The sequence below is a fragment of the Hyperolius riggenbachi genome, chromosome 8, assembly GCF_040937935.1.
Source record: "Hyperolius riggenbachi isolate aHypRig1 chromosome 8, aHypRig1.pri, whole genome shotgun sequence".
NCBI classification, from domain to species: Eukaryota; Metazoa; Chordata; class Amphibia; order Anura; family Hyperoliidae; genus Hyperolius; species Hyperolius riggenbachi.
The window spans coordinates 80,944,478-80,968,065 of record NC_090653.1 but is presented as its reverse complement, the minus strand read 5'-3'; the positions used below and the strand labels follow the sequence as shown (position 1 = coordinate 80,968,065).

Here is a 23,588-nt window from a genome sequence, read left to right as displayed (position 1 = left end):
TTCCACCAATCTGGTATATCTGATAATGTGTTCTAAATGCCCCAATGTCATGTACGTGGGAGAAACTGGACAAACTGCGCAAACGTATGAATGGACACAGGCACACTATTAACGATACCAAATCTGAACTCCCAGTTGCTACACACTTTCGGTCCAACGGACACAGCATGTATGAGCTTCGTGTCACTGCCCTGAAGGGTGGCTTCAAAACATCAAATGATCGCTTAATAGCAGAAACAAAATGTATAAATTGGTTCAAAGCTGTGGAGAACGGTTTGAATAAAAGGACAAAAACTTTATATATTGGTATGAGGCTGATGATATTTGAACTTTCTCAGCCTATATACAGTAGCTGAACTCAGAATTTACGATACCTCTGGGTCAATCCTAATCCCAGGTCTGTGAGCATGGAGTAAACAAGGATCCTTATCTCAGCTAACAACCTCTAACCCCATTTAGATGTTCTGTTTGAATTAAGGCATCTTAATGACATGTATTTATGTTTGCAACACACACAATTGCTCACTACCAGTTCAGGCATTTTCCTACCTCTATCTGGCCAGCAGGCGCCAGTCAGCCAATCAGGTGCACGGTCATATACCCTTTGCCTGCCATACCGATCTAGCAGGATCTGCATAAATTAGCATTCAGGTGGGAGGCTTGGTTGGACGTAATCGTTGATTACATCTTTTACAGGGACCGCTGCGTTTAGGCATCTCCCACACAGCCCCCTCCCTAACCACTCACCTGTCAACCGCATCCTGGTAGCTGCAAAAACAGAAATTTAAAATCACAAACACTGGTTCGCACAGCCTCTCTCACTTGCTTGGGCCCCCAAACCACCATGCGATACCCAGAGGGAAATGTGGGCGAGCCCTGGCTCTCTCACCTCCAGGGACTTCACCCCCATCACCTCCAAACTGAATGCAAACTGCAACACACACACACACACACACACACAATTGCTCACTACCAGTTCAGGCATTTTCCTACCTCTATCTGGCCAGCAGGCGCCAGTCAGCCAATCAGGTGCACGGTCATACACCCTTTGCCTGCCATACCGATCTAGCAGGATTTTCATAAATTAGCATTCAGGTGGGAGGCTTGGTTGGACGTAATCGTTGATTACATCTTTTACAGGGACCGCCTTGATGTTGCATGTATATAGCTGTCTGTACCACCAGCCTGCAAACTAACAGGATGTAAGCCCGACGAAGGCTGCAAGGCCGAAAGCTTGCTTATTTTTATTCATTTTTAGTTAGCCAATAAATGGTATCATCCTGATTTAAAACTTCTTGGTATTACTGTCACATTCTGACATTTTTCTTGCCTTTCTGTCTATGTACCGCGCCATTGTGCCAAACCCAATTCCGAGCATGACCCAGTCATGGTCATGCTTGGCGAAATAAAATGATTCTGATGCTGTTACGTCACTGTCTACAGTCTCCTGTAAGGGATTCTGACCTATTATGCTGTCATCACTAATGTCCTAGAGAGTCTTTGGAAGGACTTTGCAGTTATGTCGCTGTCTACAATACTCCTATTATGAGCATCACTACTACATTAGATCTTGGAGGACTTGGATGTCATCTTGTCACGGCCATTAGTGCCCTTTTTATGTATTACCAGATTACTGTCATTACTACTGAGTCCTAAGTCCTCGGGGGGACTGACACAATATCATATGACTGCAAGTAGTTCAATCTTGTTCCTATTAAGAACCAATTCATTATTTGCCAATAGAAGAAATTGGTGCTAGAATAATCCTAGTTTCTTAATCCCAGGGCTGTGGAGTCAACAAAAATCATCCAACTCCAACTCTTCAGTCTATAAAACCTCCAACTCCAGGTACCCAAATTTGTTCTGACTCCTCGACTCCTCCTCCTCGACTCCACAGTCCTGCTTATGCCACATTAGTGACTAAAATATTACTGCAAAAATGGCAGTCTCTGGTGGTGCATGGGAAACACTTTACCAAGCCAGATTAGTGAATCAGTATGGACCCTTTTGGCCTTGCTCACCTTGATGCCCTCTATCCTGAAGCCCAGTGTAGCAGTAGAGCTCAGGGTCTCTCGCCATTGCATGTATCGAGGCTTCAGGACTGCCCTCTGCTGGTGTTCCTCTTGTGTGGGAGCATTGGTGTCTACTGCAACCATCTTCTCATACATGTCCTTCCTGAGCTTTGGCTTCTCCCGGGCCTTAACCAGCTCCTCCTCCAAATATGTTCTGAGATGACAAATACAAAAAAAATGAAATATGACTGTGTTGGCTCAGGTCACTGCAAAGCAAAAACAGTTTCAAGACAGTAATAAAAAGATTTAGTGTACATATCCGAATTAAAAAATAAATAAATCAGTTTTTAGTGTTTAGCAGAGATCAGATTGATTCTGATCAGATTTGATCTGACAGAGATCTGATTGTCAAATCCAGCAGCCATCTGTGTATGGCCACCTATACTTCTGTTTCCACGGGTGTTACCGTTGGGCCCGTTTCCACTGGCGTTTAGGATACGAGGCGATCGCCGCATCGTCTTGCACCCCTCCGCAAGTACTTCTGGCTGTCTTCCGTACAACCAGATGCGGCATCATGCGGCTTCCCGTCAGCGGCTATAGGGACTTGGATGTGTGCTGTGAAAAACTGCAGCATGCTATCTATAGTTTCCCCTGCATCGCATTGCGCCGAATCGCGTAGGTAAGTTTGTGTCAATGGAAAACTACTCCATTGACATGAATTGGTTGCAGTTTCCTTGCGTTGCAGAGCGGTTTCCGCATAGCAACATGTCTAGTGGAAACGGGCCCTTAGAGTTACAACACACATCCTCCAGTCTCTACCATTGCTAGAAAGATTTGCATATTTTAGAGCTGCACGGTTATATAAAACCCAACGCCATGCAAAAAAACTAGATATGCTATCTGACTGCTTAGTAAGCAAAGTGGCGAGAGGTTATCTTGTGTGGTAAACAAGGTTCTGCAGCCACAAAACAGGTACCTTCAAATGGATTTCTGTATATGGCAGAGAGGGTACATTTATACAGTGATGGTAGGGGTCCCTACATGCCCTGAAATACTGCTCTGACACACAAGAGGTAAGGATACTACTAAGATGCCCATACATCAGATGATGTATGGGCAGATCGACCAAGAGTCAAATCTCTCTCTGATCGGAAAGAGATCTGTTGCCTGCCCATACAACAGCAGACCAATTCCCAAGAGATTTCAGCATAAAATCTTTGCGGAATCGGCCTTGTGCCTCGGTGCCCCGGACGCTGCCCACCTAATGTACAAGTGTCCCTGCATTAATACCTTACCTCCCTGCGCTGTGTCTAGACTCCTCCGGGTTTGTGCCCCACGTGGGACGTTGGCAACCAGAGAAGTCTTGACACAGCAGCGGGATGATGAGGTAAAGTATGAATGCAGGGGCACCGGGGAGGTACACTGGGGGGGCGGACAGCTGCCAGAGGTTTCTATTGCGTTCATGCATGCTTTTGGCAGCACCAATTTGATACTTATCGCATCGGATGGTCGATCGGCTGCCAAATCACCTGCTGTATGGCCACCTTTAGACCACAATATATATAATTGCTGGACTTGCCCCTCCTCTTCTCGTAAAAAAGAACTGTAAATTGGATCAGCCACAATCTATAGGTACAGATTGTGTGGCGCGTTTGTCTATTACCATCCCATGTACAGCAGTTCATATTTTTAGCCTTCAATGGCTGTAGATAACAGCTTTGTTTGAACACAAGAATGTGTCTTCAGAATTATCTGAGACTACCAACTAGGTGGACAGGATTGACACATCTTGTGTACAAGTGAGACTCTTTACACCATAACCACTGAAGTATGCTTTGTGGTCGCGGTTTGAAATCGCTGGAATGTACAGACATTGAAGAACTATGGGGGCGGTAACTGAGACATGCCACACAATCTGTACCTGTATTTTGCATTTATTCTGTGTATAGCAATCCCAAATTGACATTCTAGGAAATGGACTTTTAACTTATCTAATCAGGATTTTTATTTGTCAAAGGTCTATGGCCCCATTTCAGGATAATGGAGAGCATACCATAATGCCCCATCTACACGATACAATTATTTGTGCGATTCAATTACAATTCTATTTACAATCCGATTAAATCTGACATGTCCGATCGGGATTCGATTCAAATCGATTTGCCATTGTCTTGCAATGGCAAATCGAACTGAATCGAATCCCAATTGGGCATGTCGGATTTAATCGGATAGTAAATAGAATCGTAATCGAATCGCACAAAGAATCGTATTGTGTAGATTGGGCTTTAGATGGATCCCTCTCTGTCTTATCTGTTGAATGGATTGATCGGGAATGGCAGAAAAACATTGGTCGCAAGGGCTCGATCGGTTGTGCGGTGGTACCAGCGTTCAATATTGCAATGACTGACCATCCCCCAGATGATGTTGTCAACCCCCTATCTGCTCATCTATCTGCCACGACTCCTCACCCACTCCAGCGTTTGCAGTCACCGAAAACGCCGGTACCAAGTGACTCAGCACATGTGACGTCACATGTTCCAGCATCATGTGGGACAGCCGCGGTCACAGGGGACACCAGAGGAGGTCAGAAATTGCACTGGCAGATAGCCAAGTCTTCACGGGTGGGGATGCGACACACACTATACACTTAGAGATACATCACCCAGGGGTCAGTCATCACAATATTGAATGCTGTTACTACCCCACACACACCATCGTACCATTGCAGATGGGATTTTTCTGCCATTCCCAAACGAGCCACTCAAAAGAGTTCAGCCAAAGAGTTTGATCAAAAAATAGAATCGGAGGCCAGGTCTCTTCTGATTAGAAATGGAGGAACTTCATTCTTAAATAAGTAATAGTCATAGAACCCAAGGAGAAATTTGGACACCATCCACTAACAAAATGTAAGCGAGTTAACTGCAGTTTCACATGTTCCTCACCTCACGCCCATTTTACAGTCCATAATTGATGGAGAGTCAAACTCAGCCAGAAGGTCCTCCATCTGGTTGTAGGTCTCGCCCTCCTTTTCCACCACTCCGAAGTAGCTAGGGACAAAGGGGTGCAGAGTGTCTCGGTTCAGCCATTCTAGACATTGCTGTTCACACTGGCAAAACTTCTTCAGAATTTTCCCGTATTCTCCAGCCTTGAAGTTACCTGCGGGGCATCAACAGTCAGTACTGCACATTCCCCTGTACATTGACCCCATTCCCCTGCAGAAGTATTTCCTGGAGAGTTTTATTACAGTCACAGAATTCACCTGGGTCAATGATTCCCGAAGTGCAATAAGACACCTGACTTATCAACAGGATTGCCTTGTATGGGAATGATAATAATAATAATAATGCCTTATAATGCTCATTCTGGTAATAAAATTGCCAAAGGTAGACACCACAGGGAACATTCAGACTAGCTGCAGGCAAGGAGTATCTGCTTGGAAGGCCCAAGCAGTCATGGTGGAGAGATGTAATATTCTTAGGTCCTGTAAACACTGGAAGTGGTGCACACAGCTTGGCAGCAATGCTGGCCGTGTCGGAGCTCAGAGACATGTGGAACCGCTATATAAAGCTGAATAGGGTGCCTATCCACAGCAATAACTAAGGGCGTAACTATGGGGGAGGAGCTCCTGTAATCGCAGGGGTGCCGCTTGCTTTGGGGGCACCTAACCAGGGGCGTAACTAGAAGAGAGCAGGGGGGGGCCCAGTGCTGCAGGGAGGGCAATTACTACCCTTCCCATCCTCCAATACAGGGGTGTTTCTGTGGCTAGACTTGTTATGGTTGTGAAGAGCATGATGGCCACACTTGTTTTATGACCCTCGTGAGATGAGCCCCACAGCCATAAGAGGCACAAGGGGATGGAGTGTGAACATAAAGTAGTGGTTAGCTCTCTCGCCTTGCAGCGCTGGGTCCCTGGTTCGAATCCCAGCCAGGGCACTATCTGCAAAAGAGTTTGTATGTTCTCTCCGTGTCTGGGTGGGTTTCCTCCGGGCACTCCGGTTTCCTCCCACATTCCAAAAACATACGGATAAGTTAATTGGCTCCCCCTAAAATTGGCCCTAGACTACAGTACGTTCACTACATAATATAGACATATGGCAATGGTAGGGATTAGATTGTGAGCTCCTTTGAGGGACAGTTAGTGACAATATATATATATATATATATATATATATATATATACACACACTGTACAGCGCTGCGTAATATGTTGGCGCTATATAAATACTAAATAATAATAATAATAATAATAATAATAATAATAAAGGGGCCCTATTAAAGTTTCACTGGGGGCCCCACAAATTGTAGTTACTCCACAAGTGAAAATACTGACGTGTGTGTGACCATCCACAGGGACAAGGGAAACTACATGACAGATTTAGCAGCTATTTCCACTGACCTGCATGCCCTGCCAGCTGGATCCATGGATAGTGCTTCTTGAAGGACACCACAAAGGGTGACCAGTGGACCATGTTCTTCAGCTTCCTCCAGGATGTGTTCTGCAACACAAGAGTTACAGGAATAAGTCTGTGTGTGATGCAGCCAAATGGAAAAAAAATTTGACTGACAAATACGTGCATGGTGGCCTAGTTAGCATGGTTGCCTTGGCAGCATCACTGTCCTGGATTCAAATCCCGCCAGGGATCTTTTCAATATAGAGTTAGTGTGTTGTCTGTACTAATGTGTTCAATTAGGACATGCTAGAATTCAGTGGCCTGGTATTATCAGAAATAGTTTTTATCACATCCAGAAATTTTAATATACAAATTTCCGCTGTCCTCTTACCTGACCACAGTTCCTATTTTACTGCAGACTGCTCTGTAACCAAGTCACAGGTTGGGAGCTCTAATCTCACATCAGTGTTCTATCTAGTCTGAATGATTCTGTTTACTCCTTATCAGAGTTATAAATCCTCAGTGACTGTTTACTTATTAATAAGCGGAGACTAGGGCTTGTAAACAGGCACACATTCCATATGGAGGAGGTTGATGTTTTATGGAGAACTGAGGGGGACCCAGGACACCCCAGACAAGAGTTACGCTAACTATTGCCAAGATCATAAAATTAGATTTTCAACACCCACAAAAAAAAAAAACAGTATGGAGAAAGTTCTTATAAACACAAATATGCGTTGTTTACCGTATGCTGGGAACGGGTAAGCTAGAAAATCCTACATACACAAATTACTTCTGTGGTTGTAGGAAGTGATTATACCTTTTTTTTCCTTTAACATTTGAACACTTACACAAATGACTTGAGTTCTACAAGGAGAACGAAGGGGAACCAAGTGCTACTTTTTTCCTGGTTTGTAGTAGCTAAAGGAGCTGCCATGTTCCCCCCTGCCCATTATTTATCCAGGGGAAGGTGTGAAGATCGCATCTGTGACTTCTCTAAACTCTTTGAAGCACTGAGTCCTATACCCAAGCTAGATCCTCGGCAGAGAAGGCCCCAAACAGCTGCCTTGTTAACACAAACAGATATATACACTGAAGTGACAGACATGGCGAGTGCCGTGTTTATTTCTTTTTAAACAATACCAGACGCCTGGCTGTCCTACTGATCTTTCTGGCATCAGAAGCGTCTGAATCAAGCACCGCAAACAAGCATGCAGTAAATCTAGTCAAACTTCAGTCAGGATCACCGTATCTGCTGCATGCTTGTTCAGGGTCTATGGCTAAAAGTATTAGAGGCAGAGGGTCAGCAGGACAGCCAGGTAACTTTCATTGATTAAATGGAAATATAGGTCAGCCTCCATATCCCTCTCACAGGGTAAAGTACCCTTTAATGAAAGCAGCAAAGGGCTGATTGAAGGATGGTATTTTTTCCACTTAGCTGGGTGAGACAGAAGAAAATATTTTCGAGGTAAAATACAAGATCTGTGCTTTTGTGAAACACTTCTGTTTCAGAGCATGACAAATCCGCTGCAGGGTCAAGAATTTGCCCCGCTGCATGATGGGAGCTGAGATTTTACTGCTGCGTTTAGCAGAATTTATCTCCAGCAGTCAGCAATGTCCGGATTCTCAGTCAGAGGTTACTAAATGACGCAGCAGACCTGTTTCCCAACATGCTCCCCAACAAGATCTACATAGAAACGTCATTATAAAAGGCCAGACTTTATACTTTATTGCTACAGTGACCTTACCACACTCTGCTTCTTTGTAACTTGACTTTAGTTCTGCAGCAAAAGTCATCCTTCGCACACAAAAAGCTGACACTGTAAATATTTGCCTTGATAAACAATACCTTTTGCCTTTATTTTACCAAGCAAATGTATTTCTCATCACAAACAGAGGTAGCAAATCCAGAATGGAATTGCAGTAACCAGATTTGGCTGGACTTCGTGTTCCGCACACAGGCTACAACGTTCTACATTTAGATTTATGACTATAATGAAAGTAAATTGTAGTTTGGATTTATGAGGTCTTTATGGAACACCTTTCAATATAATTCCACGTTCACACACAGGGCTTGATGGCTGAGGTCCCGCACCACGCTGCATAGGTAGGTGATGATCAAACATATGCAAATTCTTCCAAGTTGATGCAAATTTTTTATACAAATATATGCAGCTTGAAAATGGAGCAATCAATTTAAACCTGGGTTTAAATTGATTGGTCAATTTTTAAACTGCATACATTTACATTAAAATGTGCATCTTATTGATCATCCCTAGTCAGGATCGGATGGGATTGGTTGGAGCCTGCTGCTGTGTATGGCTTTGTGCTTCTTCATTGGCTGGGAGGGAAGAATTCCTCATAGCTAAGCAGCCTAGGCTAATCATCACTGGGAGGGCAGGGTTTCACAGCCATATACAGCAATATATAGATATAGGAGGGGTTTCTGATGCAGAAACCAGGACAAAGGACCATTAGCACAAAAAAAAAAAAAAAAAAAAAAAAAAAAAAACTAATTTTACATTTGTATGTATGCATATGTATAAAATGTACGTTTGCCTTAGAGTACAATGAGCGACATTACTTTTCTCCAATGTTGCTGTCACTTACAGTAGGTAGTAAAAGTCTAACGGAGATGACAGGTTTTGGACCAGGGTTTTCATAAGCACTTACTGAATGGCAGGTAATCTATCCAACTGCCAAAATAGTGTGAAAGTGGGTAGGGAGGCTGGCCAGCATTTTTGTATAGATCCTTTCCAGGGAGTGCTTTTGTAAAGAATGAAGGAAATACTGAGAATCCCCTATGAGGAGATGGACTAGTCCAAAACATGTTAAAAGGCACACTTAAAGGGGAACTGAAGAGAGAGGTATATGGAGGCTGCCATGTTTATTTCCTTTTAAGCAATACCAGTTGCCTGGCAGCCCTTCTGATCCTCTGCCTCTAAAGGTGCATACACACATCAGACTATAGTCTTTGGAAACTGAAAGATCACAGACCAATCTTACCACCCTTCATGTAGTATGAGAGCCATACTCTACACAGTCTATTCTATGGAGCTGAACTCCCCATCAGAAAAAAATCTTTGCAAGATGCTGCACACACAGATGCTGTACAGACACAAAAGATCAGTATCTGCAAAAGATCTGTTCCTGCCAAAAATCCATTCCTGCAAAAAGCAATGATAGTCTATGGGATCTGCAGATCATCATACACACATGATTTAACTGACATTCATCTGCAGATCAGACAATCATCTGCAGATCTGAAAATCCATCCTGGTGGATCTGATCTGCAGATGAATGTCAGTTAAATCATGTGTGTATGATGATCTGCAGATCTCATAGACTATCATTGCTTTTTGCAGGAATGGATTTTTGGCAGGAACAGATCTTTTGCAGCTACAGATCTGTTGAGTGTGTGCAGCATGTTTGTGTGCAGCATCTTGCAAAGATTTTTTTCTGATGGGGAGTTCAGCTCCATAGAATAGACTGTGTAGAGTATGGCTCTCATACTACATGAAGGGTGGTAAGATTGATCTGTGATCTTTCATTTTCCAAAGACTATAGTCTGATGTGTGTATGTAGCCTAATACTATTAGCCATAGCCCCTGAAGAGCATGCAGCAGATCAGGTGTTTCAGACTTTAAAGTCAGATCTGACAAGACTAGCTGCATGCCTGTTTCTAGTGTGATTCAGATACTACTGCAGAGAAATAGACCAGCAGGTCAGCCAGGCAACTGGTATTGATTAAAAGGAAATAAATATGGCAGCCTCCGTATACCTCTTACTTCAGTTTCCCTTTAAGCCAGAAATACAAAATCAGTTTTACTTTCCTGGGGCTTCTACCAGCCCCCCTGCAGCCATCCCATGCCCCTGCAGTCACTCACGGAGCCTCCAGTCCCCCGCCGCCAGCTAGTTTCCTTTTCACTGACAGGCTCGACAGGCCTGGCCACAAATTTTTCTTTGCGTTCCCGTCTGCAATAGAGTCCTGCACCTGTGCAGGACGCTATTGAGGACGGGAACGTGAAGAAGGATACGCGTGGCCAGGCCTGTGCAGGCACAGAAAGCACACCGACTCCCTGTCAGAGAAAAGGAAACTAGCTGGCAGCAGGTGACCAGAGGCTCTGTGAGTGACTGAGGGCACGGGATGGCTGCAGGGGGCTGGTAGAAGCCCCAGGAAAGTAAAACTGATTTTTTTTATTCCTGGCTTAAGTGTCCCTTTAATTCTGTCAGTATTTTACTACCAACTGTAAGTGACAGCAACATACCAGAAAATGTATAGCTCCTATTACTCTGGGAGAAATGCACTTCTTATACAGTATGAATGTGTACAAATGTATTTTACATTTTTGCGACAGTGGTTCTTTTAAAAGTGGGTATCCTGAATAATTTACTACATATTACTATATGTGTCATTGCGGAGTCTCCTTACATCGATTATGGGCAGTAAATCAATTAGAAGCCTGACTGGGACTGGCAGTTCCCCACTGATCATACAGCAGGCCCATGGATGGTCACATATGTTCAGCAGCGGTAAAATTGATTTTCCAGAGCTTACAAGTCCCCAGCGCTTTGATAGGACAGTAACAGCAGAGCAGTATCATCCAGCAGGCCACCTAGGCAGGTGCTTGGGGCTTAGTGGGTGACAAGGGGCCCACCTGCTTTAACCCTTCTCTACTTCAGCCAACCCAAGGGCCAAAAGGAGTCCCAAATCTACTACCTTGCCTAGTGCCCCTTTACATCTTAATGCACCTCTGTGTAACAGGTGCCATGTCTACAGTAGGTTAAACCGCACAGAGAGTGTTTAATGTGGGCAGGGATAGAGTGTGCCAATCTTGCAGCAGAACAGGTTCAGAAAATCTCAATTATTAGAAACTTCACTTTTCACAGCACAACATACAAGACAGGCTCTCTGTTCAGGAAGGTGTTGTGGTCGACTAATTAACTTGTGTCCCGGGGCTCTATGATGTTTGGCAGAAGGGGACGGCCAACACTTCCCATTTTATAGATCCGCAAATATATGAACTGGCTGGACAGGCTCCAAGGTGAACAAACAATGGTGTGTCTGGAGAGGGCCCAAGTGCTTGCTGGAGGTATGTGCAAGCTGGGCCAGGCAGCTGCTGCTTGCTGGAGCCTGAAGCAACGATCGCATCAATGTCCACAGCATGTGGGGAGGAGAGCTCCTCTGTTCCCAGCACAGCTGAATGAGGTGCCTGCAGTACAATACAAGGATGGAGTCACTAGTAACCTAAGCAGTCTTCTAGTGTTCTAGCCGGAGGCAGGAAACGCTGCTGATGGAGGATTTGTGTAAACAGCTTCTACAGTGTTCTGCTACAGCAATCTATAGACCCAGACTAACAATACAATGGCCAGTAACCAAACCTAGCCATACCAGCAGACACCCGACTTATGAAAGACCCGCCAATACAAGCGGCCCGATCCCGTCGCGATTATTTCCGTGGGGGATGTTTGAAGAAGCAGTTTCACACATCCCGACTTAAGAACGGATTCAAGTTAAGAACAAATCTACAGTCCCTATCTCGTTCTTTAACCGGGGACTACCTGTACAGTAAATGATTCATAATACAACACTTGTGCAGTTATTTTCCTGGTTTCAGCATCATAAACACTTCCTATATGTAAATATTACTGTATTTTGGTATGTAACTCCGACCTTGTAGTGATGCTTAGCGGATTAGATATGCAGTAATGGCATAATGGCTATCACTCTCGCCTTGCAGCGCTGGCTCTCCGGTTTAAATACCAGCCAGGGCACTATCTGCACAGAGTTTGTATGTTCTCCCCGTGTCTGTGTGGGGTTTCCTCTAGGCACTCTGGTTTCCTCCCACATCCCAAAACACATACAGGGAAGTTAACTGGCTTCCACCTTAAAAATGGCCCTACACAAGATTATATAGATAGATAGATGCATAGACTTATGACTATGGTAGGGATTAGACTGTGAGCCCCTGTAAAGGACAGCTAAGTGGCAAGACAATATACTCTGTACAGCGCTGGAGAAGATGTTGGTGCCATATAAATACTAAATAAATAGTAAAAAAAAAAATCTCTGATCGTTTTTCTGATTGATTTTACGATCACTTCTAGACAAAATTGATTAGAAAAACAATCGGAAATCAGACCGGCCTGTCAGAAATAATCGGTTTGACCAGTCTATCTGATGGGGAATTGCATGGTATGTACCAGGCATTACACAATCAGATTTCAGGCTACTGCAGTTTGGTAACTGGAGTATTGAATCTAATTGGTTGCATCAGATATTTGAACTGTGCACTCAAGTCTGACTTACCAAATCAATTTTGCACACTACATGCTACGGTGAGCCGAATCCTGGGGCCAGATTGTAATTTCCTGTGATTACAGTGGGACAGGCAATTGCAGAGATGCCTAAGATGGGAAAGGCCCTCTACACCATGCCCAGAATCATGAAAGGCTCGATTTTCCTCAGAATACACCGCCGCCCTGTTGTGTTCTCAAGATGAAAGCAGGGCTACTCTAAAGCACTGTGATGAAAGTACTGTCAGTGCTGAGGGAACTTCAAATGCCAGGGAACACACAGCCTACAAAGCATTCATTCTGGCTTACGTGAGGGAGATGCCCTTTCATACAGAGCCTGGGGACAACAGTCCTCTAATTCACCGATCTACCATGAAATGCCACACATTCAGTACAAATATCCGACCTTTGTTCTGTCAGGTATCCACTCTAAAGGCTTCTAAGAAATAAGCTATTTAGGGTCACTGTGGCAGAGATCACAGAATCTGAGGTGTGACAGAAAAAACAGACGGTGGGTCGCTAAAAACAGGAGAAGCAAGTTGACATTTTCAGTTTTCGCTGTAAACACGCTGCAGTGAGACCGGTCAGTCCAGTGTCACACAACACCTGCATGAATAATACAGTTATGACCACAGGGAGTTCATCAGAATTCAGTGACTCGGAACACTGTATGCCAACCATACAGCTAAAAAGGAACCAAAGCCTAACAGACAATTTTCAATTAGCCATGTTATACAAGTCTTGGGCCTGTACTAAATGATAGAAACTGCTGTAATGAGACAAGGTGGAAGTGGAGTGACAATCCACACAGAGTTCCCTAGATTGGGATGCGAGACACTTTAAAAAGTGGACCTGAACTCTTGCACAGGACACAAGGAAAACAGAGAAATCCACCCAGTGTGTTTTTAGAATAAATAGCCTTTCTAATTACCCCACATCTGTAAGAAATCACAAGTGTAATTTGATCTCTCAGCTGTGTCAGAAATTTAGCAATCCTTGGCAGAGACAGTATATGTAAACACAGGATGTTAACCCTATGTTTACTTCCATGAAAGGAAGAAGTAGACACTGCAGATCTATTGCAGGAGTTCTGTAAGCTGTAACAAAGAAATGTTTTTTTCTTTAAAAGGTTATTATGCTGTTGCTTATCTTTTAGAGCAGAGAGGAAGTACTGAGTTCAGGTCCCCTTTAAATGTATTTGAAAGCTTGTGATGATAGTTTATTAATAAAGATTTATACATAAATGGCAGTTTGTGGTGCAGCCAATTTGGAAGGACTGCATTTTTGCGTATGTGTGCTTCTTTAAAGGTTGACTGTAGGGAGGCTGCCATGTTTTTTTTTTTTCCTTTTGTGAAATACCAGTAACTGACTGTCCAGCTGATCCTCTGCCTCTAATACTTTTAACCATAGACCTGGAACAAGCATGCAACAGATCAGGTGTTTCCGACATTAACCACTTCAGTTTTCAGTGTTGTTTCACCTTATGCATCCGAGCAACTTTCACCTCCCATTCATTCGCCAATAACTTTATCACTACTTATCACAATGAATTGTTCTAGATCTTGTTTTTTTCCACCACCAATTAGGCTTTCTTTGGGTGCTACATTTTGCTAAGACTTATTTTTTTCTAATTGCATTTTAACGGGAATATTAAAGAAAACCTGAACTGAAAAAAAAAATTCCCTTGGGGGGTACTCACCTCAGTAGGTGGAAGCCTCTGGACCCTATCGAGGCTTCCCTCGTCCCCCTCGGTCCCACGGCGGTCTCGCTGCAGCCCCCGGAATGCACAGGCGACAAATGACAGCCTGTGCAATATTTACCTTTTCTGGCTCCAGCGGGGGCGCTGTTGCGGCTCTTCTGACAGAGATAGGCGAAAATAGCCGATCTCCGTCCTCCGCTCTACTGCGCAGGTGACTTGCACCTGCGCAGTAGAGCAGCCTGATGGAGATCAGCTATTTTTGCCTATCTCCGTGGGAAGAGCAGATACTGCGCCTGCGCTGGAGCCAAGGAGGTGGGACCGAGGAGGACGGGGGAAGCCTCAATAGGATCTGGAGGCTTCCCCTACCCAAGGTGAGTACTCCCAGGGTAGTTTTTTTCATTACAGATTTTTCATTAAAAAAAAAAAAAAAAAATTAAAAAAAATTTCTCAGGTTTCAGCCATTATAGCTTTAAAATAATACATGGTACCATAATTAAAACTCAAGTATTTTATTTGCTTATTTGTCCCGTTATTACACCATTTAAAATGATGTCCCTATCACAATGTATGGCGCCAATATTTTAATAGGAAATAAAGGTGCAATTTTTTCAATTAGCGTCTATCACTATTTACAAGCTTATAATTAAAAAAAAAAAATAATAGAAATGTACTCTCTTGACATGCATATTAAAAAAAGTTCAGACCCTTAGGTAACTATTTATGTTTTTGTTTTGTAAATTGTAATTTTTTTATTTTTAATTAAAAATTGTTTGTTTTTTTTGGAGTGGGGAGGTAAACAGATAATTTTAAATGTAATTGTGTATAGTTAAAAAAAAAAAAAAAAAGTATGTAGTTTTACTATTTGGCCACAAGATGGCCTCGGTCAATTTTTTGTTTTGCATCCTGTAAGCGAGCGCTCTCGCTTACAGGAAGTGAAGGGAGGACGTGAAACTTCTCCTTTCACACAGGGACTTAGATCAATGAATGGGAACTGTGTTCCTATTCATTGATCTCTGGGGTAACGGAGGGCAGCAGGAGCGTGCGGTGCCAGCGGCAGTTAGTGCAGCCTATCTGGACGAGTATATCCATCCAGATAGGCTGATGTGGTTAACCCTCCTGGCGGTTTGTCAAAATCCGCCAGGGGGCAGCAAAGCCATTTTTTAATTTTTTTTTCTTTTCATGTAGCGAGACAAGGTCTCGCTACATGATAGCCGCTGCTCCGATTGCCTCCGGCGATCGGAGATCAGGAGATCCCGTTCAAAGAACGGGATCTCCTGGAGGGCTTCCCCCGTTGCCATGGCAACGGGTGGGATGACGTCACCGACGTCATAGACGTCAAAGGGGACTCCAATCCACCCCACAGCGCTGCCTGGCACTGATTGGCCAGGCAGCGCACGGGGTCTGGGGGTGGGGGCGGCTGCGGCGCGACGGATAGCGGCGGATCGGATTGCACACGCAGCTAGCAAAAAAAAAAATTATGCAAATCGGCCCAGTGGGGCCTGAGCGGTGCCTTCCGGCGGCATAGCCAGGGCTCAGCTCGGGCTTACCGCCAGGAAGGTTAATGTCGGAACTGACAAGATTAGCCACATGCTTGTTTCTGGTATTCAGACACTACTGCATCCATATAGATCAGCAGGGCTGCCAGGCAACTGGTATTGCTTAAATATGGCAGCCTCTATATACCTCTCGCTACAGTTGCCCTTTAAATAAGGCTGTCTGAAAATGACTGATACCTCTGCAGTTTTCTCCCCAGAAATTTGGCATGAAAAAGTAGCCGGGTGGGGCAATATAAGAGAATGCAGGGCCGGTGCTTCTGTGTGCAACTCTGCTTATAGCATAGGAGGAGGTGAGCCAATGACAGCCGGGTGCTCATCAAAAGTAGCCGGTTGGAGCAGCTGGCTAAAAGAGCCTGGGAAATACTGCCTCTGCATGAATAATGGCACTTTTACAGCTACCAGACCTGATTGTCAGTATCTGGTGCACAGAGGTTTCCCCAGGCGTAAGCCTCGTCAACACGCTAGATGAGACGATATGCCATGTGTGTTATTCTCCCCGCCTACCACAAGACATCACTTCCATATCGCTATATCTGCCATTTGACACCACAAAGCAACAGTACAGGTCTCTAGCCTGCAGACTAGCGATGAGTCTGTACAGTGTCGGACCTGTAATATTACCAGAGAACTCAGAACTTCATCCTCACCAGTCGACAAGCCTCTTACGTGTGTGGGAGAATTAAGAGACTCTGAAAGCAGTCACTGAGACTCAAAGCGTAATAACTTAGCCATACACAGAGAGCTCCACTTGAAGTCACAGTGCTCAGCTAATGAGAAGAGATGACCGGTTTATGTTACAGAAAATCTCTGAGGATAATTTCTGGAGAAGCATGGGATCCATTTCTTTAGGCGAGTAGTCTGTAGGTCAGCACAGATTGGTTGCTCACAATCCTATCTCACTCCCAGTTCCTATTTTAGCCTACACAGGATTAAATGGTTTACGTTCTGCCCTGATTTTTTTCTTGAGAGTTCCTGTAAATAAATGAACCACCTGCACAGTGACAGGTGACATGCCTACGCTACACAACCTGCAGTCTTTTCTACAACACAGCAAAGAATAACGGTCCATATAAATGGTGTACAAATGTCTGTACAGACACGTGTACAGACGGCAAGAGATAAAGACTGTCAGCAGACACAGCCATGTTTGAGTGATTCATCTGGTGAATCTCGTGACTTTTGTCTCACGAACAGTCGCTTAGACTGTTGGTGTCCTGTCGTGTGTACGAAAGTTTTCTACAGACAGCAGAGTCGCTACCATAGTACTACTACTATATGTAGTCTGTCGCAGACAGCTTCAGTCGTGTTGTCACGTGTGTACAGCTGTCGCAAACTTGAATTGTCGCTGCCATAAATATGCTGTTGCCTCTTGTCTGTATATCGCTGCCTCACAACTACAAGCAAATGTATGCCGTGTGTATGAGCCTTAAGAAGCATTCAATGAGCAGGCAGAGGGTTTGTGTCAAGCAGCAACAAGCTCCTGTAAATGTGGCAGAGAGCAGTGAGGACCATAGTCAATCTAAATCCATTGTTTTATGAATATTATATGGGAGTAGTCATTACTATGAAAGATAAGATGAATGCTCCAGGAACTCAATCTAGCTTCACAAACTAGTAAACCACTAATCTGGAACAAGCACTTAGGATGGGGTTGTATACTTTTTCAATTCCACTGGCAATGTCAGAAACACCTGATCTGCTGCATGCTGGTTCAGGGTCTATGGCTTAGGGCCTGTTTCCACTACACGCAGATTGGATGCCGAAAAACTGACTCCAATGAATGCCTATGGGAAAATCTGCATCAGAAAAATCAAGTTTAGTGGAAACAGGCCCATAGCCATTCATTGGAGTCAGTTTTTCTGCATCCAATCTGCGTGTAGTGGAAACAGGCCCTAATGCTGGGTACACACAGATTTTTCTGGCAGATTTACCGTCATATCGATTATTTCCAACATGTCCAATCTGATTTCCGATCGATTTCACATCTATTGGAAACTGATCAGAAATCAGAGCGGACATGTTGGAAATAATCAATCTGACAGTAAATCTGCCAGAAAATATCGTAGTGTGTACCTAGCATAAATAGTATTAGAGGTAGAGGATCAGCATGACAGACAGGGAACTGGTATTGCATAAAGGGAAATAAATACGGCAGCTTCTGTATCCCTCAGTTCAGTTGTCATTAATATTTCTATACCCGGATATTTGCCCATATTAGCCTTCCTCCCATTGGTTCTCTTATACTATACTGGGAGTATGAGAGCCCAGCCACATCTCAGTGCAGTAAGGCGGACGGAGGGCTGCATGCTTGCGGAACAAATGTGGTCACACAGAATGGGGGTCTGTAACCACGTGCTCAGGAGATCTGTTTTCAGCCCATTCACCATGAAGCACGCATTGTCTGTGCTCAGCACAGCGATTGCACAGTGCTGCCAGCAGGCCTCTGTATTATAATGGGACGAATAAGAAACCTGGCAACATGCACATCCCACCCCATCTCTTCTGCATTCAGCACCTGTGTTATCTTTGGCAGAATCAACTGCATCCTAAAGCGATCCCTAAATCCCTCTCTTGTTCTTGTATCCACTTTCCCAGTCATATTAATAATGCTGCCTAAGCAGAGTGAAGACAAAAAAGCCATTACCTCATCGCCGGACACATCCATCAGCATTGCCCCCACATCAGCTCGCAGTACGAGGGGTGGGGGGGATGATATCACAGAGGGACACAGCGCAGCACAGGAGGCTGACACAGTGTAAAGCCCTCTGCATAACACACAAATGATCCAAGTGTTATGCTGTGCCCAGCAGGGGCAAAGTCCTAACTCCACTGTGGGGCCTGCTGCGGAGCAAGGGGCAGATCCCCAGCTGCACATGCCATGACAGGGAGTTCTCCGATTCAATCAACTTCACTACCTGAAATTCCAGTTAAATAGCAAACAGCCTTCAGCACATACATTTATTTATACCTTGCTAGACACACAATTACTGTCAAGTTCTTGCACTCTACAGGAAAGCTGCCACAGCCAAAAAGGGTAAGTTCCTATTATGTGCAAGCTTGTGGCTTTGTAGCTGTGACTGCAAGCAAGGTATTCAGCCATAAAACACAGTGACATGAGGCAAAGGCGAGTCAGTCTGATCCGATCACTGCTGGAGGACCCTTGTCTATCCATTCCGCTCACCCACAAATTCTACTGCATGAAAGGCCTGGACCTGAACTCTTGCACAGGACAGAGGGAAAACAAAGAACTGCACCCTGTATGTATTTACAGAGTTTAGCCTGTCTAATTCCCCCTCGTCTGTGACTAAGCATAAGTTGTAATTTGATCCCTCAGCTGTGTCATCTGATCCCTCAGCTGTGTTATCTGACTGCCATGGCAGATGAGCTCATTTGAAAGCACGTAATGTTAATTTGTCTGCTTCCGTGAAAGCAGGAAGTAGAAACAGTGCAGATTTAAGAATATTTATTGCAGGGTTTGTATCAGCTGTAACAAAGAAATGTTTTTCTTTAAAGGTTATTATGCTGTTGCGTATCTTTTAAAGCAGAGAGAAAGTTCGGAGTTCAGGTCTGCTTTAAAGAGTACCTCAGGTAAAAATGACAGAGCCCCTCATGACAGGCTCTGTTCTATGGATGGAGGATTAGGGGGCTGTTAGGGTTAACTACTTACCTGTTCTGAGGTCATCCCTGCAGGCAGGTGATCGCTTTACCCCCCTTGGAGATGCAGCCCTGACAATTTATCTACAAAATCGTCGCTGGGGGACTGGCCACCCCCATCTGCGCTGCCGGGCGGCAGCAATGGAGGCGGAGGGCTCAAAGGAGCTTCGGCAGACTTCAAAAACATGGCCACAACTGCACTGCCAAGGAGTGTACCTGCGCCTGTGACTTAAGAGCAGGTCATGAAAGGCTCTGTCATCTTTACCTGAGGTACTCTTTGAAACATCAATTGAACATACAAAATAGCAGTGCCGCTCCTACATGGACCATAAGATCCTCCGTTGTGATTGGCAATTTGTTGCTGTGAGTAAGCTGTGAGTGCAAGGGTTAATTATGATTTGCATGTTAAAAAAGGCACCCAAGGCCTACGTGAAAAAAAAAACTATCAATATAAAAATAGCAGCTCCCATCAGTCAGGTATTTAGCTTGAAGACAAGCTGTCCTGTAGTAGAAGGAAGTAGAGCTATGATTGTGATGGGACCATGCGAGGCAGCGGCTGTTGTATAAAAGGTATGTAGCAATATTGGCATTTCCCAGAGCTTTGCCTTAATGGTGCAAAGTCACATGGTAAACCTCTGACCCCATCCCTCCTGAACTACCCTGACCTTCCAGGCCTGCACTCAACTGTGATGACTGTTGTCCATAGCAATCCCTCTTGATCATTTCAGATAGCCTTTTCCTGCACAAACACGCCGTTTGGCTCTGTGCTGATCAGAGTTCTGGGAGCAAGCTGCTGGCATCAGTGCAGTGATTGTAGTGACTCGATATGGTTCCAGCATGTCTGATGTTGGTGGAAATCAGGATACACCTGTACACAGGTGGGGAGTCACAATAATAAGCTCCCCCGGGAGGTAGATATTAGACTTGCCTAGGTATGCTACTGTTGTCTTATAAGGGAATTAATAATAGTCATTGGTGAGTTGAGGCTGTATCCACACTTTTGTCAGTTGTTCTGCATGAGAGGTCTGACAGTGCTGCATTGCTGTCAATTGTTTTTCTGCATGTGAAAAATGCATTCAGGTGTGAACTAGCACATAGGTTCTTAGTTTTCCTATGCAGAAAATGCACATAAAAACGGAGTGGACAGGCCCTTACCTGTCTCATCACTGCACTCCTAACAGCACTTAAACCACTAGCATCATATGCGACTGAAGCCCAATGCAGCCAACATATCTTGATTGTCAGAGTGTCATCCAGACCATGCTTGCAGCCATCTCATGACATCTATAGTTTATGTTACTATTGTCAGTCACAATTTTATACCAGTTATCCCACTGAAGCTAGAGTACAGACAGCTTCATGCAACATTCGGTGTAGATAAACTGCAGAGATCTCTTGCAATAAAGCAGTATAGCCCAGTAGGGACAGCTGCTGACATGAGGAATCAACTCACCACCTGTGCATTTTTTTTTCATACATTAGAGGTTTTCTGAGTGGGATGGAGGATTGTCGGTGCTCACTAACGTGCAGTCATTGACCATGTCGCATCCAGACCTGGTTTCCCCCTTATGGACCAGAGCAGTTTTGATGTATTAGTTATGTCCCTATTTAATCAGCAATAACTTTATCCATACTAATGACACCTAAATGAAATATACTGTATATATTTTTTTTGTATTTTCAAGACAAACTAGACTTTCATTGTATGGCATTTTCCCCTAGAACAATTTTGTTTTTTTAGGCATTTTAATGGGGAAAACGTCTCAATTTTAGCAATTCCTGTTTAAAAATACAAAAAACGCTATTGTAGATTAAAAAAAAGAAAAAAAAAAAAACAACACAAATTTTGTTTGGCTATTTCTCCCATTTATCACAAAACTTAGATTATGTTCCCATCGCAATTTATGGTGAGGATATTGGATTCTGAAATAATGCTACAGTGGGTATTTTACATTATGAACTGAGAAAAAAGTATTTTTAAATGGCAATCTTATTGGCTCAGGGAACATATATTCCCTATCACCAATTAGTGCTGCAGCAGATGCTGCGTTAGTGCTGGAGATGTGCACGGGAGCAAGCCCAAATGTGCACAGCTGTGCTTCAGCAACAAGAAGTATATCTACATCCTCGTGGCTTAGATGAAGTCACTGAGGATATAGATATATGGTAGCTGAGGTTAAAGTGGTTAATGGTAACCAAACACTAAAAGAAAGCCGGGCAAAAGCAGCATACGGTGTGTGTATTTTTTGGGCACGTCAAGCCTCTCACATCAAAAATGCCCCACTTGCTTATAACTGGAAAGTAGCATCTTCTTTGAATTGAACATGCCATAGTGCAGCGATGGCTAACCTTGGCACTCCAGCTGTGACAAAAACTACAAATCCCATCATGCCTTTGACTCCCTGATGTATGCTTAGAGCTGTCAGAGTACTGCAATGCCTCATGGGACTTGTAGTTCCACCACAGCTGGAGTGCCAAGGTTAGCCATCACTGCCATAGTGTATTTCCATTCACAAGTACATACACAGATTGTGTCAAAACAGTGTCAACTACACCACCATTCACTTATAGATGTATACTGAACCTCCTGCACCCATATCTCCTCCTCCCCACCACACTTCTCTTGGATTGTCCCCAACGCCCTTCTCAGTTCTCCTCACAGCACCTTTCTCCATCAATCAGAAGAGAAGGACAGACTTTTTAGTATGAACACCCTACTTAAAGTCCTACCAAATACCTTCAAGACAGCCCAAGCTTGCTCACATTAGGTAGATCGCTAGAATGTAAATTCTGATTTTGCATTGGATCTTATGGCCACTCTCTGATTGGTTGATGCAAAGTTCCTTATTACTGACTATAGTGTATGACTACTGAAAGCGAAGAAATACTGCACAGCAGGACATGGCTCCAGTTATTTCTGGTACAACTTTGAATAGAACCCAGGGAACAATTGCACGAAAGGGAACTTTGGCCAAGTCCATTTCCAACTTCCTTAGTGCATCCGGAGCACGGAGCCCAGTGTCGTGACTAATAACTGCTTACTAAACTCTCTGGCTTTTCATGATTGGATTTTTCCTGTTGGGATGGCTAAATTTGTCATAGGAGAAGTGCTTTTTAACAGCAGTGTTTATACAAGCATCAGCATTCTGCAATACAAGCTAGCTGTTGTAACAGAACACCCAGATAAACACACAGAGCAGTAGTTTGTGGAAATGTAAATTTATGGTCCAGCTGTGATGCAAATGCAGACAGCGGAGAGACAGGAATGAGACAGATGTGGACATTCTGTACAGATCCTTCCTCAGCGGCCAGTGTAAGCCTGCTTTGAGCCACGTATGTCCTGTATGGAAAACAGAAGAACCAATAAACATCCAATCTTTGGATACATGCTGTCCAGTAATGAAATGCCCTTCCTCTGTACTCATATTGTGTATAAAGCTGCAGAAACAGGTACAGACAAGCTACCAGCTGGATAATTACTCTGATGACAAGCAGATCTGGTATTCACCTGCAGTATCTGCTTCTTTGTGCCAAGCCTAACACACCATGAATACACGTATTCTACCACCTAAAGGAAAAGTACGCTTTAATTTTAAAAAAACAAAACAAAACAAAAAACACTATCCATGCAATTCAGCTCTATAAGTTTAAGAAGCAATATTAAAAATCATTTGCATATAGCTTGCATTCACTTAAGGACTGTTCACTTCTACAGTTCCCGTAGGCTAGGCAAAGGGGTCAGAGTATCCCCAGAAATGGAAGATCTTTTGGAAAGTCTCCAGTATGAAGTGATTAGCAACTAACAAAAAGTGGTCCAAAACTGGTCAGTGAACAACAGGATCATAGACGCCCAAGGGGAATGCTCAAGAGGGCTGGCCTGTCCAGTTACATTCCCCAGAAGAGCTGCTGTAGCCAGAAGGGTTTATATGTATGGGGCTGCACAGTGGGAGACCATTCAGAGCGCCCATGTTAAATTACT

General features: G+C 44.0%; 1 protein-coding gene across 3 annotated transcripts in view; it reads right to left on the bottom strand.

Annotated features, from left to right (window-relative positions):
• ITPKC (inositol-trisphosphate 3-kinase C) overlaps nt 1-23,588 on the bottom strand; it is a 71,173-nt gene that overhangs the window by 4,932 nt on the left and 42,653 nt on the right. For all 3 annotated transcript variants that reach the window (XM_068250791.1, XM_068250790.1, XM_068250789.1), the window contains exons 3-5: nt 6,409-6,508; nt 4,955-5,168; nt 2,022-2,226 (exon numbers count right to left, since the gene is read on the bottom strand). In XM_068250791.1, the coding sequence (XP_068106892.1) occupies nt 2,022-2,226; nt 4,955-5,168; nt 6,409-6,508 (519 nt within the window). The remainder of the gene's footprint in view (nt 1-2,021; nt 2,227-4,954; nt 5,169-6,408; nt 6,509-23,588) is intronic.